Source organism: Neolamprologus brichardi, chromosome 9, assembly GCF_056152115.1.
Source record: "Neolamprologus brichardi isolate AB-2024 chromosome 9, ASM5615211v1, whole genome shotgun sequence".
NCBI lineage: Eukaryota > Metazoa > Chordata > Actinopteri > Cichliformes > Cichlidae > Neolamprologus > Neolamprologus brichardi.
Window position 1 is genome coordinate 17,467,681 of NC_142112.1, and position 15,569 is coordinate 17,483,249.

Sequence of the window (15,569 nt, forward strand, 5' to 3'; positions counted from 1 at the left end):
ACAATGATAGCTAAAATAACTTTGTATGTGGAGGTTTCTAGTCGTCTGCAGAAATGTCTCAACTGTCATGTAAAGTAGTTCCTTATTGGAGTGCTGCAACATCTATTTACATGTATTTAAGAAAAATCTAAACAAAAAAGTCAACTGAAAACAGCCGTGTGAGATTAAAGCTGAACATAAAAAGCTGAAGGATTTTGTTTAAGTAACTACTTAAGAACAACACTAAACTGGAAAAATGACATTTGTATGTGCAGGTTCTGTGTGTGTTTCTTTAATACACTGTGTTAATGTAATGTTACTTTTTTCTTCACCTGAGCGTAGAGTTCCTCTTGGCCGTGAGCGCACTCTGTGTTTTCGTGCTTTTTGACTTTCACCTGTGTGTACACCGTATCCTGCTGCTGTCCTCTGTACTGCACTGAGTCAGTTGATGCTTCATATCTCAGCACAGAGAAGTTGATCTCTCCATAATGGATGTTTTCTTCTTCTCCTTCCGATTTACTTGCTGGCTCTTCACTCACTTTTCTGAGGTTCCTGCTTGAAAATCAAATAGCCAAAATGAATAGAGTATCTTTCTGCTATTACAAACTCTGTGTAAACAATCTTGGGATCAAAATATAGCTAAACCTTGTAAACCTTGTTCATGAGCTGTTTAAGTATCAGAGTCAGAGACACTTTATTTATCCCCAAGGGGCAGTTAAGATAGATGATACCTTGCCGACCGTACATACAATACACAAATATCACACTGGCAAGACAGGTCAGGCTAGGTAGCACTGGCCACATGAGCAGCGACCCGGAACCAAAACAATGGAAAATGCACAACATGAGGAAAGACGAGGAGAAAAAAAGAACTCCGCCCAGACTGAGCTCCAACAGGGAGATCAGTTTGAGAACAGAAAAAAAGCCTACCTCAGCACATAGCACATGAATCATCACATCTCACAACATAGAAGACATAAGCTTCGAAGGCATTTGGAGGGGGTGGGGGGGTGAGTGTAAGTCTGTGTCAGAGTACATGCATATGTGTGCGTGTGTGTCTGTTCCGTGTTCAGCCGAGAGAAAGTGTCCCTTCACTCGGTTGGGAAAAAGTCAGCAATCTTCGGTCGACGCAGGTAGCCTTGAAGGAGGAGGGAGAGAGTCACAACATAGTCTTGTTATCTAAGGAAGAATTTTGTTATTCCCGTCAGCTTTTGCCTTGAGCATCCAGCTGGCGCCAGGGGGGCCGCATGAGATGGAGATGGTAGTTGTTTTGGTTAGTGCAAAGAAACTGCTTCCAATTTTACAGTTGGTCTAATGTCTGTCACTGGTCACCAGGTCTCTCAAATACTGTTGTTCTTCTCCAAGATCTTATCCATATTGCAAAGCCATGAACTTCTTGAAGATCTTCCCATATGGTGTTCAATAAACACAGTCTGAGTACTCACAGCTTGCACATCGTCAATCATGTCGGCCAGCCTAATGCGGGTTTTGAATAGCTGTAACCGCTTTCTTTGTTCTTCGATAAGCCAGGTCCGAGCCAGCTCTGATTAGCCAGAACTCTGTTATCATTGTTCCGAATGGTAGATGTCATTCAGTGTCCTCCATTGCGGGTGTTGCCAGGCACACGACACAATCGGGTATCCGGCAGCAAACGTCTCTGAAGAACAATCGGGCTCTCCTGAGTAGGGATGGGTATCGTTTAGGTTTTATCCGATACCAGTGCCAAGCTGGTACTTTTGAAACGGTGCCGGTGCTTAACCCTTTAAGACCTAACATAGAACCAAGTCCGCCAGGGCTTACTTTATATTTTTGCATGCTGTAGTGCCATTTTTGGGAGCATTCCAAGTTGCTATACATTAATACAACTGTTATAGCCCATATTTTAATTATATGTATGCATTAAGTCCATAGTAACTACATTAATTGCAAAAAAGTGCTATAAACTACAAAAAAATTGGAAATCGCTTTTGTTTGTTTTTTTTACATATATTTCTACTTGGAGAAATTTAAGAGATTTATCCCTCAAAACTTTAAATACAAAAAAGTTGCAAAAAATAGTAAAAATAGTACAACAACAGGAAATTTATTTTGAGTGTCTTCATAGTTTTATTTTTGAGATATAGCAATTTTTATATACTGCAGGAAAAACGAAAAACAATCCTATGATGCAAATTTGCAAAGAAAACAGTATGTGCATCAAAATAAACTATTTCCCGCAGTGCAATTCGAGTTCTAAGCATCCTAGAAACTATTCAGAAAAGTATAGAGTCAAACATGACAGTATAGGCTTTTAAGGCCTACAAGTAAAAAACTAAATTTTCCGCAAAAATGACATCACTTCCGGTTTCGGGCAGGAAATGGCGGACATGCGATTGTTCGCGTTGACGTCTTTTTCAATGTAGGAATTGTTATGAACAGCTGATCGGATCGGCAAAGCGTGTTTCTGGAATATTATGGTTTTGTTGCTGCAAGTGCTTTTTATGCAATTTTTGCAAAGCTATATGTGGAAGGAAACCGTGACCTAGGACAAGCTGATGGCATAAGATGTAAGTACAACTCCTCCGGTTTCATATGCAAAAAAAATTATTGCTCTAGCTTAGGCGGTTCCGGTTCTACAGGGATTTAAAAATAGTTATGCAAAGCGGAGTATGCCTGCTCTGACCGGCTTTAAAGGGTTAAACAGTGCTCAAACCTGTGCTTAAACAATGGAAAACACAAACTTTGTCCTAAAGCCTCTCATGTTTAGTTGTTTTTCTGTAAAAAGATAACAATGTTAGTCTTCTCTGCAGCTATAGGGCATATATGGTATCACTCTTGGCTGGAAGCAGTGCTTAAACATTGGAAAAACACCAACTTTGTCCAAAAACCTCTCATGTTTAGCTGTTTTCCACTTTTTCTTTGGTCATTTTAGCCTTTTTGGCCAGGGTGAAGGGAGGATCTGCCATCAAACAAGAAGTCAGCCGCATGTAACTACAACGGTGTTTGCTAGTTCACCTTACATGCATTAATGTAATAACGTGGTTAGCGTACTCAATGTAAATTACACACAAACAACATTAAGCTACTGACCCAGAGAAGAATGGCTGCTGCTGCCATCATCATCCTCATCATTTCTGCTACACTGGCAGGGCTAGGGGCCAGGTCTCTCCTCTTTGGGTTCTTGGGGGATGTTGCTAACTCTGGGTCCGATAACAGGCACCACACCCGCAGTAGATGTGCTCGGTGCTCGGTCTTGCAGCAAGCTATCAAATACGATGCATTTCTCTGCTTTTAAAAAAACGCTATGCGTCGCCAGGTGTTTCATCAGATTCGAGATGTTACCTCCTTTGACAGTATCACAGTATCACCTTAAAGCACTTGTTGCAGGCTGCTGAGTTTGCATCTTTTGCTGTGAAGTACAGCCAGACTTCTGACCGCTTTGCCTTGGGCGTTTTTAATCTGTAGCTCTGCTCTAAAAGAACGTACGTACCTGGACCTGCCTACTATTCTCGGAAAGGTAAAATGATTGGTTAGAATCCAAAGTGTATGACATCTCAAGGGAAAAAAAGCACCGAAATAAAGCACCAAAATGTGCGCAGCTTTTCGGTCTAGTTACTACCGTTTATGTCATGGCACCGGATACCGGTATCCATCCCTACTCCTGAGCCCAGGCTTTTCGTCTAGAGTAGAGTGCCGTTGAGGAACCAGTTGATCAGATCCACAATTCTTTGGGTTTTAGAGAATAAGACTGAGAAACTTTGAGGGTTAGAGTTAGACGAGATTAGACAAGTATATAGAAGCCAAGCAGGAAAGATAAGGGAGGGAGAGGGTGAGAGATCATATTTTCTGCTGTGATGTAATATTTACCAAACAAAGATAATCAGGCAGACGAGTAAAATGAATCCAAGGATTCCTCCAAGAATTAGCCATGTTGGGAAGGAGCTACCATTCTGCTCTCCTGAAAAACAAGATCAATATGAAAAAACATTTCAGTTAAAGAGTTAAACAGGAGCCATATACGGATTAATTTTACATTTTGTATAGCTCTGTTAAGAAAAAAGAAATAAACAAAGAGAAGACAACAGTAGATGAAATGAAGAAAAATTGGATAAGAACATGCAACACATTAGTGGTTTCAACCTAACTTTACCTCCTACAGTCATGTTAATCTCTGCTGATGTCTGATTACCCAGATCATTAGTGGCAACACAGTAATAAACTCCTCCATCTGTTACATTGAAGCTGTAAACCTCTCCTTCAGATACTTTCACAGCTCCATCTCTGCTCTTCTTGAACCAGGTGAAGCTGCTGACTGGGGGTTTGGCTCTGCTGGAGCAGGTCAGGTTCACCCAGCTGCCTGCTGACACCAAACCTGATGGACTGATGGATGCTGAGGTGTCTTTAGGAGCATCTGGAGAAATAAAAGAGAGAAAGTGATATCCCATGGTGTCCTGGAGGATTCAGTTCAACAACAAACTCTGATTGTCTTACATGAAACACTGAGAGTTTCTTCTGTCTCTGCTGTCTTGGTGTTGTTTCCTTGGTTCACAGGATATCTGGCAGAGCAGCTGATCTTCTTTCCATCATGTGTGTCTGACAGAGTGATGTTCTGCTGGATTTTAGTTGTAAAGCTTCCATCTGTGTTTTGCTCTATTTTGTTGTGAGAGTCTTGTTGGAGATTCCAGGTGAGTTGAGGAGGGGAGTGTGGACAGGGAGTGAGAGCTGAGCAGGTTATAGTGACAGACTCCTTCTCCTTCAGATCACCTGGGATTGTAATATCGGGCCTCCAAGGAGAATCTGTGGTTTGATATCACAAACGTATTAACACTAAAGCATACATGCAGTTTGAACTACTATGGATTCTCAGTTTTGTCAATATAAACAACAACTGACAGTCAAATCGATTAAACCTGAAACATCACTAGTTAAAAGTGAGACATTTGATGTTTTTTGTTAATATGGACACATTTTGAAGACCATTTCTGCACCAAGAATTTCAAATTGTTCGTCTATAATGAAAAGAAAAAAACACATCTACAAGAGGAGCCACACACACAGCTGCTTTCTCTGGGCATGTTTGAAAAAAATTGAAATTTGGGTTGTTGTTACATTTACAAGAGTCTAAAGTGAAATTTGAACAAAATGCTTTTATGTTTCCACGGTGAACTGAATTAAATCATCTACGATCTGCATGAAATTCAACAACTTAAAACTAGTTAAATGTATTCTTGTTGAGATGACATGATACAATCTAGTAGGAGTGGTTAGTTGCCTGAACTTGTGATGTTACAAGATCACGTGAGATTTCCAACCACAGGAAAATCACTGGGGTTATAAGAGGCAGAAAAGCATAGACACTCCACATGTCTGCTGTTGCTATTGGTAAATGGACTGATTCTTATGTAGCATTTTTCTACTCTCCCAGACCATAAAGCGCTTTATACAACATGCCACACAAGCACTTTTTCAATGCTTTTAAGTGCTTTCAAACTAACATTCACACCTATTCATACTACGATGAATGGATCGGACAGCAATTTAGTATTTTGCCCAAGGATTTTTGGCATGCAGACTGGTGGAGCCAAAGGTTGAACCACCAACCTTCCAATCAGCAGACAACCTGCTCTACCTCCTCAACTACAGCCACCCATATTGTGGCTTAAAGCTCAATAACTGGCAGAGCAGCCAGTCTGAGCGAACTGTCATAGACCTGTCGAGGACAAAGACGTAAAGAAAATTCTGTATCAAACCTTGTTGGGTTTAAGTAAATGATTCTAAATTGCCCATAGGTGTGAGTGTGAGTAGGAATGGTTATCTGTCTCCTTGCAACAGACTGGTGACCTGTGCAGGATGTGCTCCACCTCTCGCCCGATGACAACTGAAATAAATCCCTGCCCCCTTGGATATCTGATAAGGAAAGGAGGAAAAGGACGGATGGAGTGACAGGTATGTTCTAAATCCTTTAGATTGGAGGAAATCTGGGTATGTATTATTGGGCCTCCAAGAAGAATCTGTGGTTTCATATCACAAACATATTAACACTAAAGAACGGTATATTACATACATGCAGTTTGAACTGCTGTGCATTCTCAGTTTGCTGAAGTAAACTAAAACTGACGTAGAAATGAATTAAATCTGAAAAAAACATCTTAAAAAACTTAAAATAAATTTTCTCTTCTTTATCTCATATTATGTTCTTTTATAAATGATTTGTAAATGTCTGCATTCATTAAAGAGAGCAAGTTTCAGAACAAAGGTTTGTATAATTTTATGAAATAAATGAATTAAAAACTTCAGTCTTTACCTCTGACTGTTATTTGAAGAGGATCATGTTGAGCTGTTGCCTTGAATGGTTCACTCTCTACTCTGAAGAAGTATGGGTCTGTGTATTTTGTGGTTAAATTAGAAAACAGAGTGGTGCAGTTCCTCTGACTCAGGTTCCCAGTAATGCTCATTGGATAGATGCTAACTGCTCCACTACTGTTGAAGATCACATTGTCTGGATATTTGCCAAAGTCAGCATTATTTTTAATCCACACTCCAAAGATTTTTCTTTTGCTGTTAAATTTCTGTTCTTCTTTGGTGCTGAAGTTACATGGGATTTGCAAACAAGATCCACTGAGTGCTTCCATCTGCTTTGGTGCAGTCATGTAGAGTTTTATCCAGTCAGGATAATCAGCCAAAGCACCTGTAAATACAGTTTCATTATTAACAAGCTGCTGTTCTTTCCTCTGCTGTTCGTTGTTTGTAAGCTGTTTACATTTTCAATCACAACACAAAGCGCTGGCTCTGTCTTTCAGGTTGTTTTAAAATGGGTGAAAGTTAAATTACAAATGAATCCAAAAAAGTTTTTGAATAACTGAACAATCAGCTCACCTGAAACAAAGAGAACAGCCAGTAAAATGCTGACTGTCACCATCTTCATCTGGATTCACAAAAAACAAACAAACAATAAAATCAACAAAAAGTGAATGAGAATGATTTAGTTATTATTATTTACATCTGTGGTGCTGTGTGCTTTGAAAATAGCTGAAATATTAAAACAATAAGGTACAATCACATGATGTGTCAGTCAGTTGACTGAAGGAAAAATAAGAAAAAGGTTAGTTTATAAAGTTAATGAATACAATGAGTAAAATGTGTTTTACTGTAACATTAGGCAGTTTGTAAGGAAGTTTATAAAGACAACATGCTTTCTAAGAAAGATAAGTCCAAAATAATAAATGTCTTTCAGTTTAGAATGTTAAGAAATAAAAGCAGTAAAATGTTTCTTTACCCCACATTACATCTGATGATTGTCTTATGAGTGAAACAAAGCCTTCAACAGAACTACTATAAACTGTAAAATACAAATTATCATTTGAGGAAGTACATGTAGAGACACCCACTGACTGTAGCGCTGCATAATGAAGTCAATTTTGTGTCGCCTGCTTATTTCCTGTGAAAGAAGTCAGATGTTGCCCTTAAAGACATTTTTAACTTTTGGTCTGTCGAAGCCTCTGACCTTAACCTTACACAACTGATTTAATCATTCTTAGTATGATATATATGTACAACCTGTGCTAACACAAATCATGATGATGGACTATGACAGGCTGTATCTCTCTCGCTCTACACACACACGTTATCTGGACGTCCACCATCAAGTGTTGCTTGCCTTTGACTGCTGGGCCCTGAGAGGCCATGCGTGTGCTGCTGGAGTGGTGATATTGTGGGACCTGTTTATTCTGCTATTTGGTAAAGTGATTCATTTATTAGTAGAAGCTTGGTAAAGGTTTTGAATTACATTTTCTCCTTCAAGCAATGGAAACTCCAAATTGAATTCAAAGTAATTGTTCTGTGAGGTATTTGGCTACAGAGGATCCTTGTGGTGAATCACCAATCGTGTAGCACAGAGGTTCCCTGATGTTCCAACTTCTGGCTCGCTGATGTCATAAAATGTATGTTTTAGGTCATTTATATCAGGGAGGGTAAGAAATGTTGGTGAGATCAGTAACAGCATGCTGAGGCTGAACTCCTCCAACCTACAAGTGCCGCTCTGTCTCCAGCTCCTGGTTCAACCTTTCCAATGGACCTTTTAATTGGGACGTATTCAGAGGGAACATTTCTCTGTAACAACATTTGTTCAACTGCACACTCATTTCCTCTGCACTTCTCTTCTGTTCTCAGTCTTGCACACTTACTTGCACACACAGTAGATACAATGAGAGTTCATACTCTCTGGGCCTTCACGTCTCGGCGTTACGCTGTTGCACACGTTGATCTGTGAATACACTAAATCCTGCTTCTGTGTGCTGTCCTGCACTGAGACTAAAGAAGGTCTCTGCTTGGAGGAGTCAGTTTCATCATAATGAACATCTTCATTTTCTGCTGTTCTGATTGCTTCTTAAAAAAGACACACTCTGTGAAATCAAACGGACCAAACACATCAAACAAGCCCTGTGCTGCAGCCAGAGATCAGGCTGACAGTGATTATCACAATATACAATGAGGAGCTGGAGGAAAACTGTATTCCACCTTATTTTATTTGTTAATAATTATGCAACGAGTTGATACCATCAGAATAACCACTACAATGTGTGGCAGTCGGCATATATCAGTAACGTGGTCAAACACAGAAACTAGCTCCCTGCGGTTGCAAACAAAAAAGGAAGTACAGACAGAGAACCCGCTACTTAAGAAGGTGCAATCTTGCTTTAGTTGCAAAGCTGTTATAAGCCTGACATGATGATACCAAATACAACACTGCAACAACATTTTTGTCCTTTCTGCAAATATCCTGTAATAGACAACACTAGATAATTACTTATCACAGTCAAACAACCTTTTTACTAACTTAAGTTAATTCCAAACCTGCATTGCAGCTTACAGAATACATATACAGTTGGGCAAAAAAGTATTTAGTCAGCCACCGATTGTGCAAGTTCCCCCACTTAAAATGATGACAGAGGTCAGTAATTTGCACCAGAGGTACACTTCAACTGTGAGAGACAGAATGTGAAAAAAAAATCCATGAATTCACATGGTAGGATTTGTAAAGAATTTATTCGTAAATCAGGGTGGAAAATAAGTATTTGGTCACCTCAAACAAGGAAAATCCCTGGCTCTCACAGACCTGTAACGTCTTCTGTAAGAAGCTTTTCTGTCCCCCACTCGTTACCTGTATGAATGGCACCTGTTTGACCTCATCATCTGTATAAAAGACACCTGTCCACAGCCTCAACCAGTCAGACTCCAAACTCCGCCATGGCCAAGACCAAAGAGCTTTCGAAGGACACCAGGAAAAGAATTGTAGACCTGCACCAGACTGGGAAGAGTGAATCTACAATAGGCAAGCAGCTTGGTGTGAAAAAATCAACTGTGGGAGCAATCATCAGAAAATGGAAGACATACAAGACCACTGATAATCTCCCTCGATCTGGGGCTCCACGCAAGATCTCATCCCGTGGGGTCAAAATGATCATGAGAACGGTGAGCAAAGATCCCAGAACCACACGGGGGGACCTGGTGAATGACCTGCAGAGAGCTGGGACCAAAGTAACAAAGGTCACCATCAGTAACACACTACAACGGCAGGGAATCAAATCCCGCAGTGCCAGACGTGTTCCGCTGCTGAAGCCAGTGCATGTCCAGGCCTGTCTGAAGTTTGCCAGAGAGCACATGGATGATACAGCAGAGGATTGGGAGAATGTCATGTGGTCAGATGAAACCAAAGTAGAACTTTTTGGTATAAACTCAACTCGTCGTGTTTGGAGGAAGAAGAATACTGAGTTGCATCCCAAGAACACCATACCTACTGTGAAGCATGGGGGTGGAAACATCATGCTATGGGGCTGTTTTTCTGCCAAGGGGACAGGACGACTGATCCGTGTTAAGGACAGAATGAATGGGGCCAAGTATCGTGAGATTTTGAGCCAAAACCTCCTTCCATCAGTGAGAACTTTGAAGATGAAACGAGGCTGGGTCTTCCAACATGACAATGATCCAAAACACACCGCCCGGGCAACAAAGGAGTGGCTCCGTAAGAAGCATTTGAAAGTCCTGGAGTGGCCTAGCCAGTCTCCAGACCTCAACCCCATAGAAGATCTGTGGCGGGAGTTGAAAGTCCGTGTTGCTCGGCGACAGCCCCAAAACATCACTGCTCTTGAGAAGATCTGCATGGAGGAATGGGCCAAAATACCAGCTACTGTGTGTGCAAACCTGGTAAAGACCTATAGTAAACGTTTGACCTCTGTTATTGCCAACAAAGGTTATGTTACAAAGTATTGAGTTGTATTTTTGTTATTGACCAAATACTTATTTTCCACCCTGATTTACGAATAAATTCTTTACAAATCCTACCATGTGAATTCATGGATTTTTTTTTCACATTCTGTCTCTCACAGTTGAAGTGTACCTCTGGTGCAAATTACTGACCTCTGTCATCATTTTAAGTGGGGGAACTTGCACAATCGGTGGCTGACTAAATACTTTTTTGCCCCACTGTAACTCTCAGTATGAATGTCACATTATATCTGTAGACATCAAATATGCAGGTATTGTTAAGCTATGAACAGTCACAGCATCACCACAGGAGCGATGCGGTAAATGGCCTGTATTTGTATAGCGCTTTTCTAGTCCCTAAGGACCCCAAAGCGCTTTACACAACCTGTCATCCACCCATTCACACACACATTCACACACTGGTGATGGCAGCTACATTGTAGCCACAGCCACCCTGGGGTGCACTGACAGAGGTGAGGCTGCCGGACACTGGCGCCAACGGGCCCTCTGACCACCACCAGAAGGCAACAGGTGAAGTGTGACTGAGACTGTCAAGCCGGTGCTCGAACCGGCAACCTTCCCATTACAAGGCGAACTCCCAACTCTTGAGCCACGATCGCCTCGGGGACAGTCAGAGATGTTACAAAGGACCCAACACACAACATTTGAGGTCAAGAAAAACAAAAAGGCATTTTATATTTTAGTTGCATGCCAAGAGCAGTAAATAAATAAATATCTGAAAAAATAATAAATGTGCTTCATCATGAAATGACATATTTCAGTGTAAATAAACTGCTTTTGTGACTTCAATTTAATGCCTCCTTTTTAAAAGAGTTTATTTTCAAGTTGTGTGGAAGCACTGCTGACACTAACTTGTATATACATCACACATGAACATGTCAGGGCTAACAGATGGATTCACGTGCAGACTGCATTGTGGTAAGCAAAGGGTTGACAATTTATTAACACAGAAGGGAAACCACAGTGATGTGTATATAGAGTGAATGGGGCAGGAAGGAATCCACACTTGCTCTCCACTCAATCCAAACTCCGCCACTCCTCTTCTCACGCACACTCGCTTCTCCACAGCCACTCTCGCTCCAAATTCCACTTATGTCGACACACACAGGGATCAGGGTCCACCACCAGTTCCGGGGAGATCTAAACACAAAGAGTCCGATTAGATCAATACAACAAAAATATAATAAAAATCTTCTGTTATCATTTAAATTCTTGTTTTGTAAACAAACCAAAGAGAAATTACCAATTAAAGCATTACAATTTCAAGTTAGGACAATAACAGTTGGAAAAAGTAGCTGTAGGTTCACTTTTTCTTCCAAATAAAATTCACATTTTAAATGATTTCAATATAAGTGAACAAACGGCTCACCTGAAACAAAGAGGAGAACCGATAACATGCCGACTGTCACCATGTTCACAAACTGCATTTTAACACACAAACACAAAGAAATCTGTTCCACACATGAAGTTTTAAAACAGCGCCGACAGTCTGTTAAAGTTTTTTCACAAGAGAACTTCCCCTATTTAACTTTTTTTTTCTTAGTAGTGTAAAAAAACAACACAACTAAGTAAAATTTAATACATATTTTCATTTTGTCACTTCATACATACATTTAACACTAAAATCTGGTTTGATTTCAGCTGGCATACTGGTTGGTGTCTACACTATAGTGAAGATTGTGGGAATCATAATGCTTGATAGGGACATCTCAGGACCTCCAAGGTATGGAGGCCTATCTCCCCCCACCACTTCCCCTGCCAGTGGCAGACGCCCTCAGACATTGGTGCGTTGGTCGTTCTTTGTGTCCGGGCATGGGCGTCCAGGTACACACCGGACACTTGTCGGGGCCTGGAGCCTGGGGCTCGCTCGGGCCACTTCGGGGGTGGAGTGCCCTCGGCCTCTCGGCCTGGGGCTCGGTCACTCTGGCACAGCTGGCTGCCGGCTGAGCTCACGGGCACGTCACTGCAACCCCCCCTGGCTTATGCACCGCGGCTGCTGAGTGACCCCTCATCTGGGGCTCTCCTCAGCTCTTTCTGGGATAGTGGCGCGGCTGCCCCTCTGTTGGTCTTCCTTGGTCTCTTGTGTTCTGGGGGCCTCTGGATGTCTGGAGTCTTGATCTCCTCCATACCTGCTTCATGCCCTGGAGGACGGGGCAGTGGCTCCCCACACCCTCTAGCAGATCATTACATGAAGGAACCTTTTAAATACAAGCGCGTTCATGCTCACAGGTGTACACACGGGTGCTCACACACACAAACTACACCCTTTTTGGCTCCTACCTCAAAGCACACTGTGCTGTCGATCTTACGTGCAGCACAATAATATTTAGTATTTACTGTGATATTCCCATAGATCATCGTGATGTTGTTTATTATGTTGCTCTTTTTTTTTTCTTCTGCTTGTTTTCTCTTTTTTCTTTCTCAACAGGTGATCCAGGTGATTGATATATGTATTTTTTGTCTGCTTATTTAGTTGTTTTTTGTTTTTTGCCCTTTATCCCCGTCCCTCTTCCCCGTTGTTTTTCTTTCCCTCTTTCTTTCTCCCCTTTCTTTTACCCAGTCAAGTCTGTCCCGTATTTAGCAAGTGAAAGTAAAATAAACAATAAAAGGTGAATCAAATAGACCATTACGGCAAGGCTGGGATGGTCCATTTGGTAAAGTAAATCCGTTGGGCATCTTTCTTCGCCTTTAGACAATAATTCTGATGGCAAAAGAACCAAATGGGACAGGCAAAAAAAAAAGGGGAAAAAAAAGGAACGGAGTAAACAGACGAGCGATCTTAGTAGGAGTAGCTCTGCAGAGGGATGACGAGAAGACGAAGATTACAGCCATTACCACAGAGCTGAAGCACAGCTGGCACACCGCTGTTCTTCACCAGCTTGACGATGCCAAACACCACAAGCTGAACACCCGAGAGCTGCGACCACGTATAAAATGTATAAAATAAATATTAAAAAGTTGAATATTACGGTAAAATACTGGCAGCTGTGGTTGCCAGAATTTCACCGTGGAAAATATAGTGATAATGCAGAATACATAACGGTATACTTGTGAGGCAATGAGCATAATTGGGCTGACTGCCATAAAACTTACATTCTTTGACTTTTTGTCATAATTTGCTAGAAACATTAATAAAAACCAGTAGAGACGATGATTAAGAAGTGATAATTATAGGGAAGAAACTTCTCTTTTTCATCCGTTTAATCAAACATTTGATGCCTCAGCTGTCTCAGTCCTATAGCGTTCTGCAACTACAACTAACCTGAGGCTCGGATTTGGCTGCAGGTGCCCCTGTACATCCTTCTCAGCAGCACACATGTTGATATCATTTAATCACACTTCTTCCTGAGCTTTGCTTCATCACAAGACCAAAGGTGGCATCCCGTTTCACGGTCTTATCATCATCCAGAAGAAACATTTGAAGAAACATCATGGAGAAGAAACATTTACGCGCCTGCTGGTTTTGTTTTCTGATCCTGCAAAAAGACTGAGGACAACAAAGCCCAGAGAACACGAGATACACAACATCCAACATCCAGACTCAACAGCCTCCATCAATGAAGAGCACCACGTTTGTTCAGTTATAGTAGATATAAGCATACTTCACATTACTGGGTATGAATAATAATGAGGAGGTAAACTTTGAAGATGCAGAGCATGATGTCCCATCATCAGACTGTAAACAAACATTCACCAGGCTTCTTTGTTGGCAAAATTGATGATTCTCCTATCATGGATCAGTAGAGTGTATTAACCTGTGGTACAAGCAGCAGTCACTGAAATATTACTGTTTCAGATAAGAAATCTAGCACATAAAAGCCAGGGTGGGAGGGATCTCTGCAAACTGACTTACCTCTGCAAGTGTGAAGCTCAACAAAAATCTGACTCTCCAGTCACAGACAAACAAAAACCTCCAGTTGGGAGATAGAAAATGCTGTCTGGGTCTTGCTGGATGTTGCTGGTCAGAGTCCACACATTAGCAGAGTGCTTCTTGGTCCCACTGGCCCATGTGGACAGTGACTGTGGAGAACTGTTCTGGAAAACAGAAAGGAGAATTAAAATAACAAAAAGCCAAACAGGATTTCCACAAAGACTCTCTTGGAATCAGCAATCAAAAAAACACTGGTTTATATTTCAATTAAATATGAACAGGTTCCTTAAATGTACGCAGTTCAGATCTGATTTAATTTAATTTCCTTCACACAGCACATTTGTCCAGGCTGACAGGTAAACATAGAATTAATCTCAGGTAACATGACTCATAGTAGAGATTCAGTAAGAAAGATTGCCAGCTCTAATATTATTACAGCACAATCCAAGGACACACCAACAGCTCAGATTTCTAGAACTATTTAAGCAAATGTCTTCTGAATATTCAATTCATGTTCACAGTGGGAGGGTGGGGGGTGTCGTGGAATTTTTAAAATAAAGTCTGCAACACAGAAAGAGCTGTGATCAAGCTATTTATTACTGCGCGCAGGAGAGCCAACACACATCAAACATCACAGTTCAGTCATGTCAGCTCTGCCACAGAAGTGGTGCTCCTGCTCCTTTATGCATTCCAAGGAAGAGGGAGGAAGTTACAAACTGATCCTACCACACTTCACGTGTCTCGCTATGAAACCTAACGGATCAATGGTTATGCTGTTTTGTGCCCTTGGCCTTATCAACACCTGTAAAGGGAGTTGTTTTCTCAAACTGCTGAAGTAAGTTCATCTAGTTTTAGAAACTTTCACTGAACAGTCTATAACAGTGTCACAACTAAGCATATGCATAAGCACTTAAATACTTTAAATGAGAATAACAGAAAATTTCTATTACAGAGGCTAGAGCCTGTCCCAGTAGTCATAGGTAGAGCACACCTGGACAGGTCACCAGTCTGTCAGAGGACTAACAGAGAGACAGACATCAGAGTAACAAATCTATTTAAAATGAATGTAAGTTTGCTGCAGCTGTATGTATGAACATGTGTTTCTGTGCTCACAGTCCAGCTCTGAGGAACCTGGAGTTCATTTTAAGTCTACTTTAAACAGACCTCACAAAAGGCTGATGTGGCTAGATCAGTAGTCTGATTTAAGTACGATACCTTTGGCCAAGGATTAATCTGGTGCATCGCTTCACTGCAGTCTTATGTATTTTCCCCACACCTGAATTTAAAAAAATACCGATATATACAAATAACAGCTTCAGCTGATGCAGCCTGACTCAATCCTAAATGTTCAGCACACAGAGACACAGAGGTACTGTTTAAAGTTTAGTGTTAACCTGAGTCACTGATCATTTACAGTATTACAGAGTCTGGCAGTCTTTGCATGATGTCCACGTCA

At 41.2% G+C, this 15,569-nt stretch overlaps 1 protein-coding gene across 1 annotated transcript; it reads right to left on the minus strand.

The window, feature by feature from the left end:
- Positions 1-284: 284 nt before the first annotated feature.
- LOC148101395 (myelin-associated glycoprotein-like) lies at positions 285-11,654 on the minus strand. Its single transcript, XM_087845498.1, has 6 exons — positions 11,612-11,654; positions 6,263-6,646; positions 4,450-4,755; positions 4,109-4,369; positions 3,826-3,916; positions 285-531 (listed from the first exon to the last, which is right to left on the minus strand). The coding sequence occupies exons 1-6, from the start codon at positions 11,652-11,654 to the stop codon at positions 285-287; spliced, it is 1,332 nt and encodes a 443-aa protein (XP_087701624.1).
- Between the last annotated feature and the right edge of the window lie 3,915 nt (positions 11,655-15,569).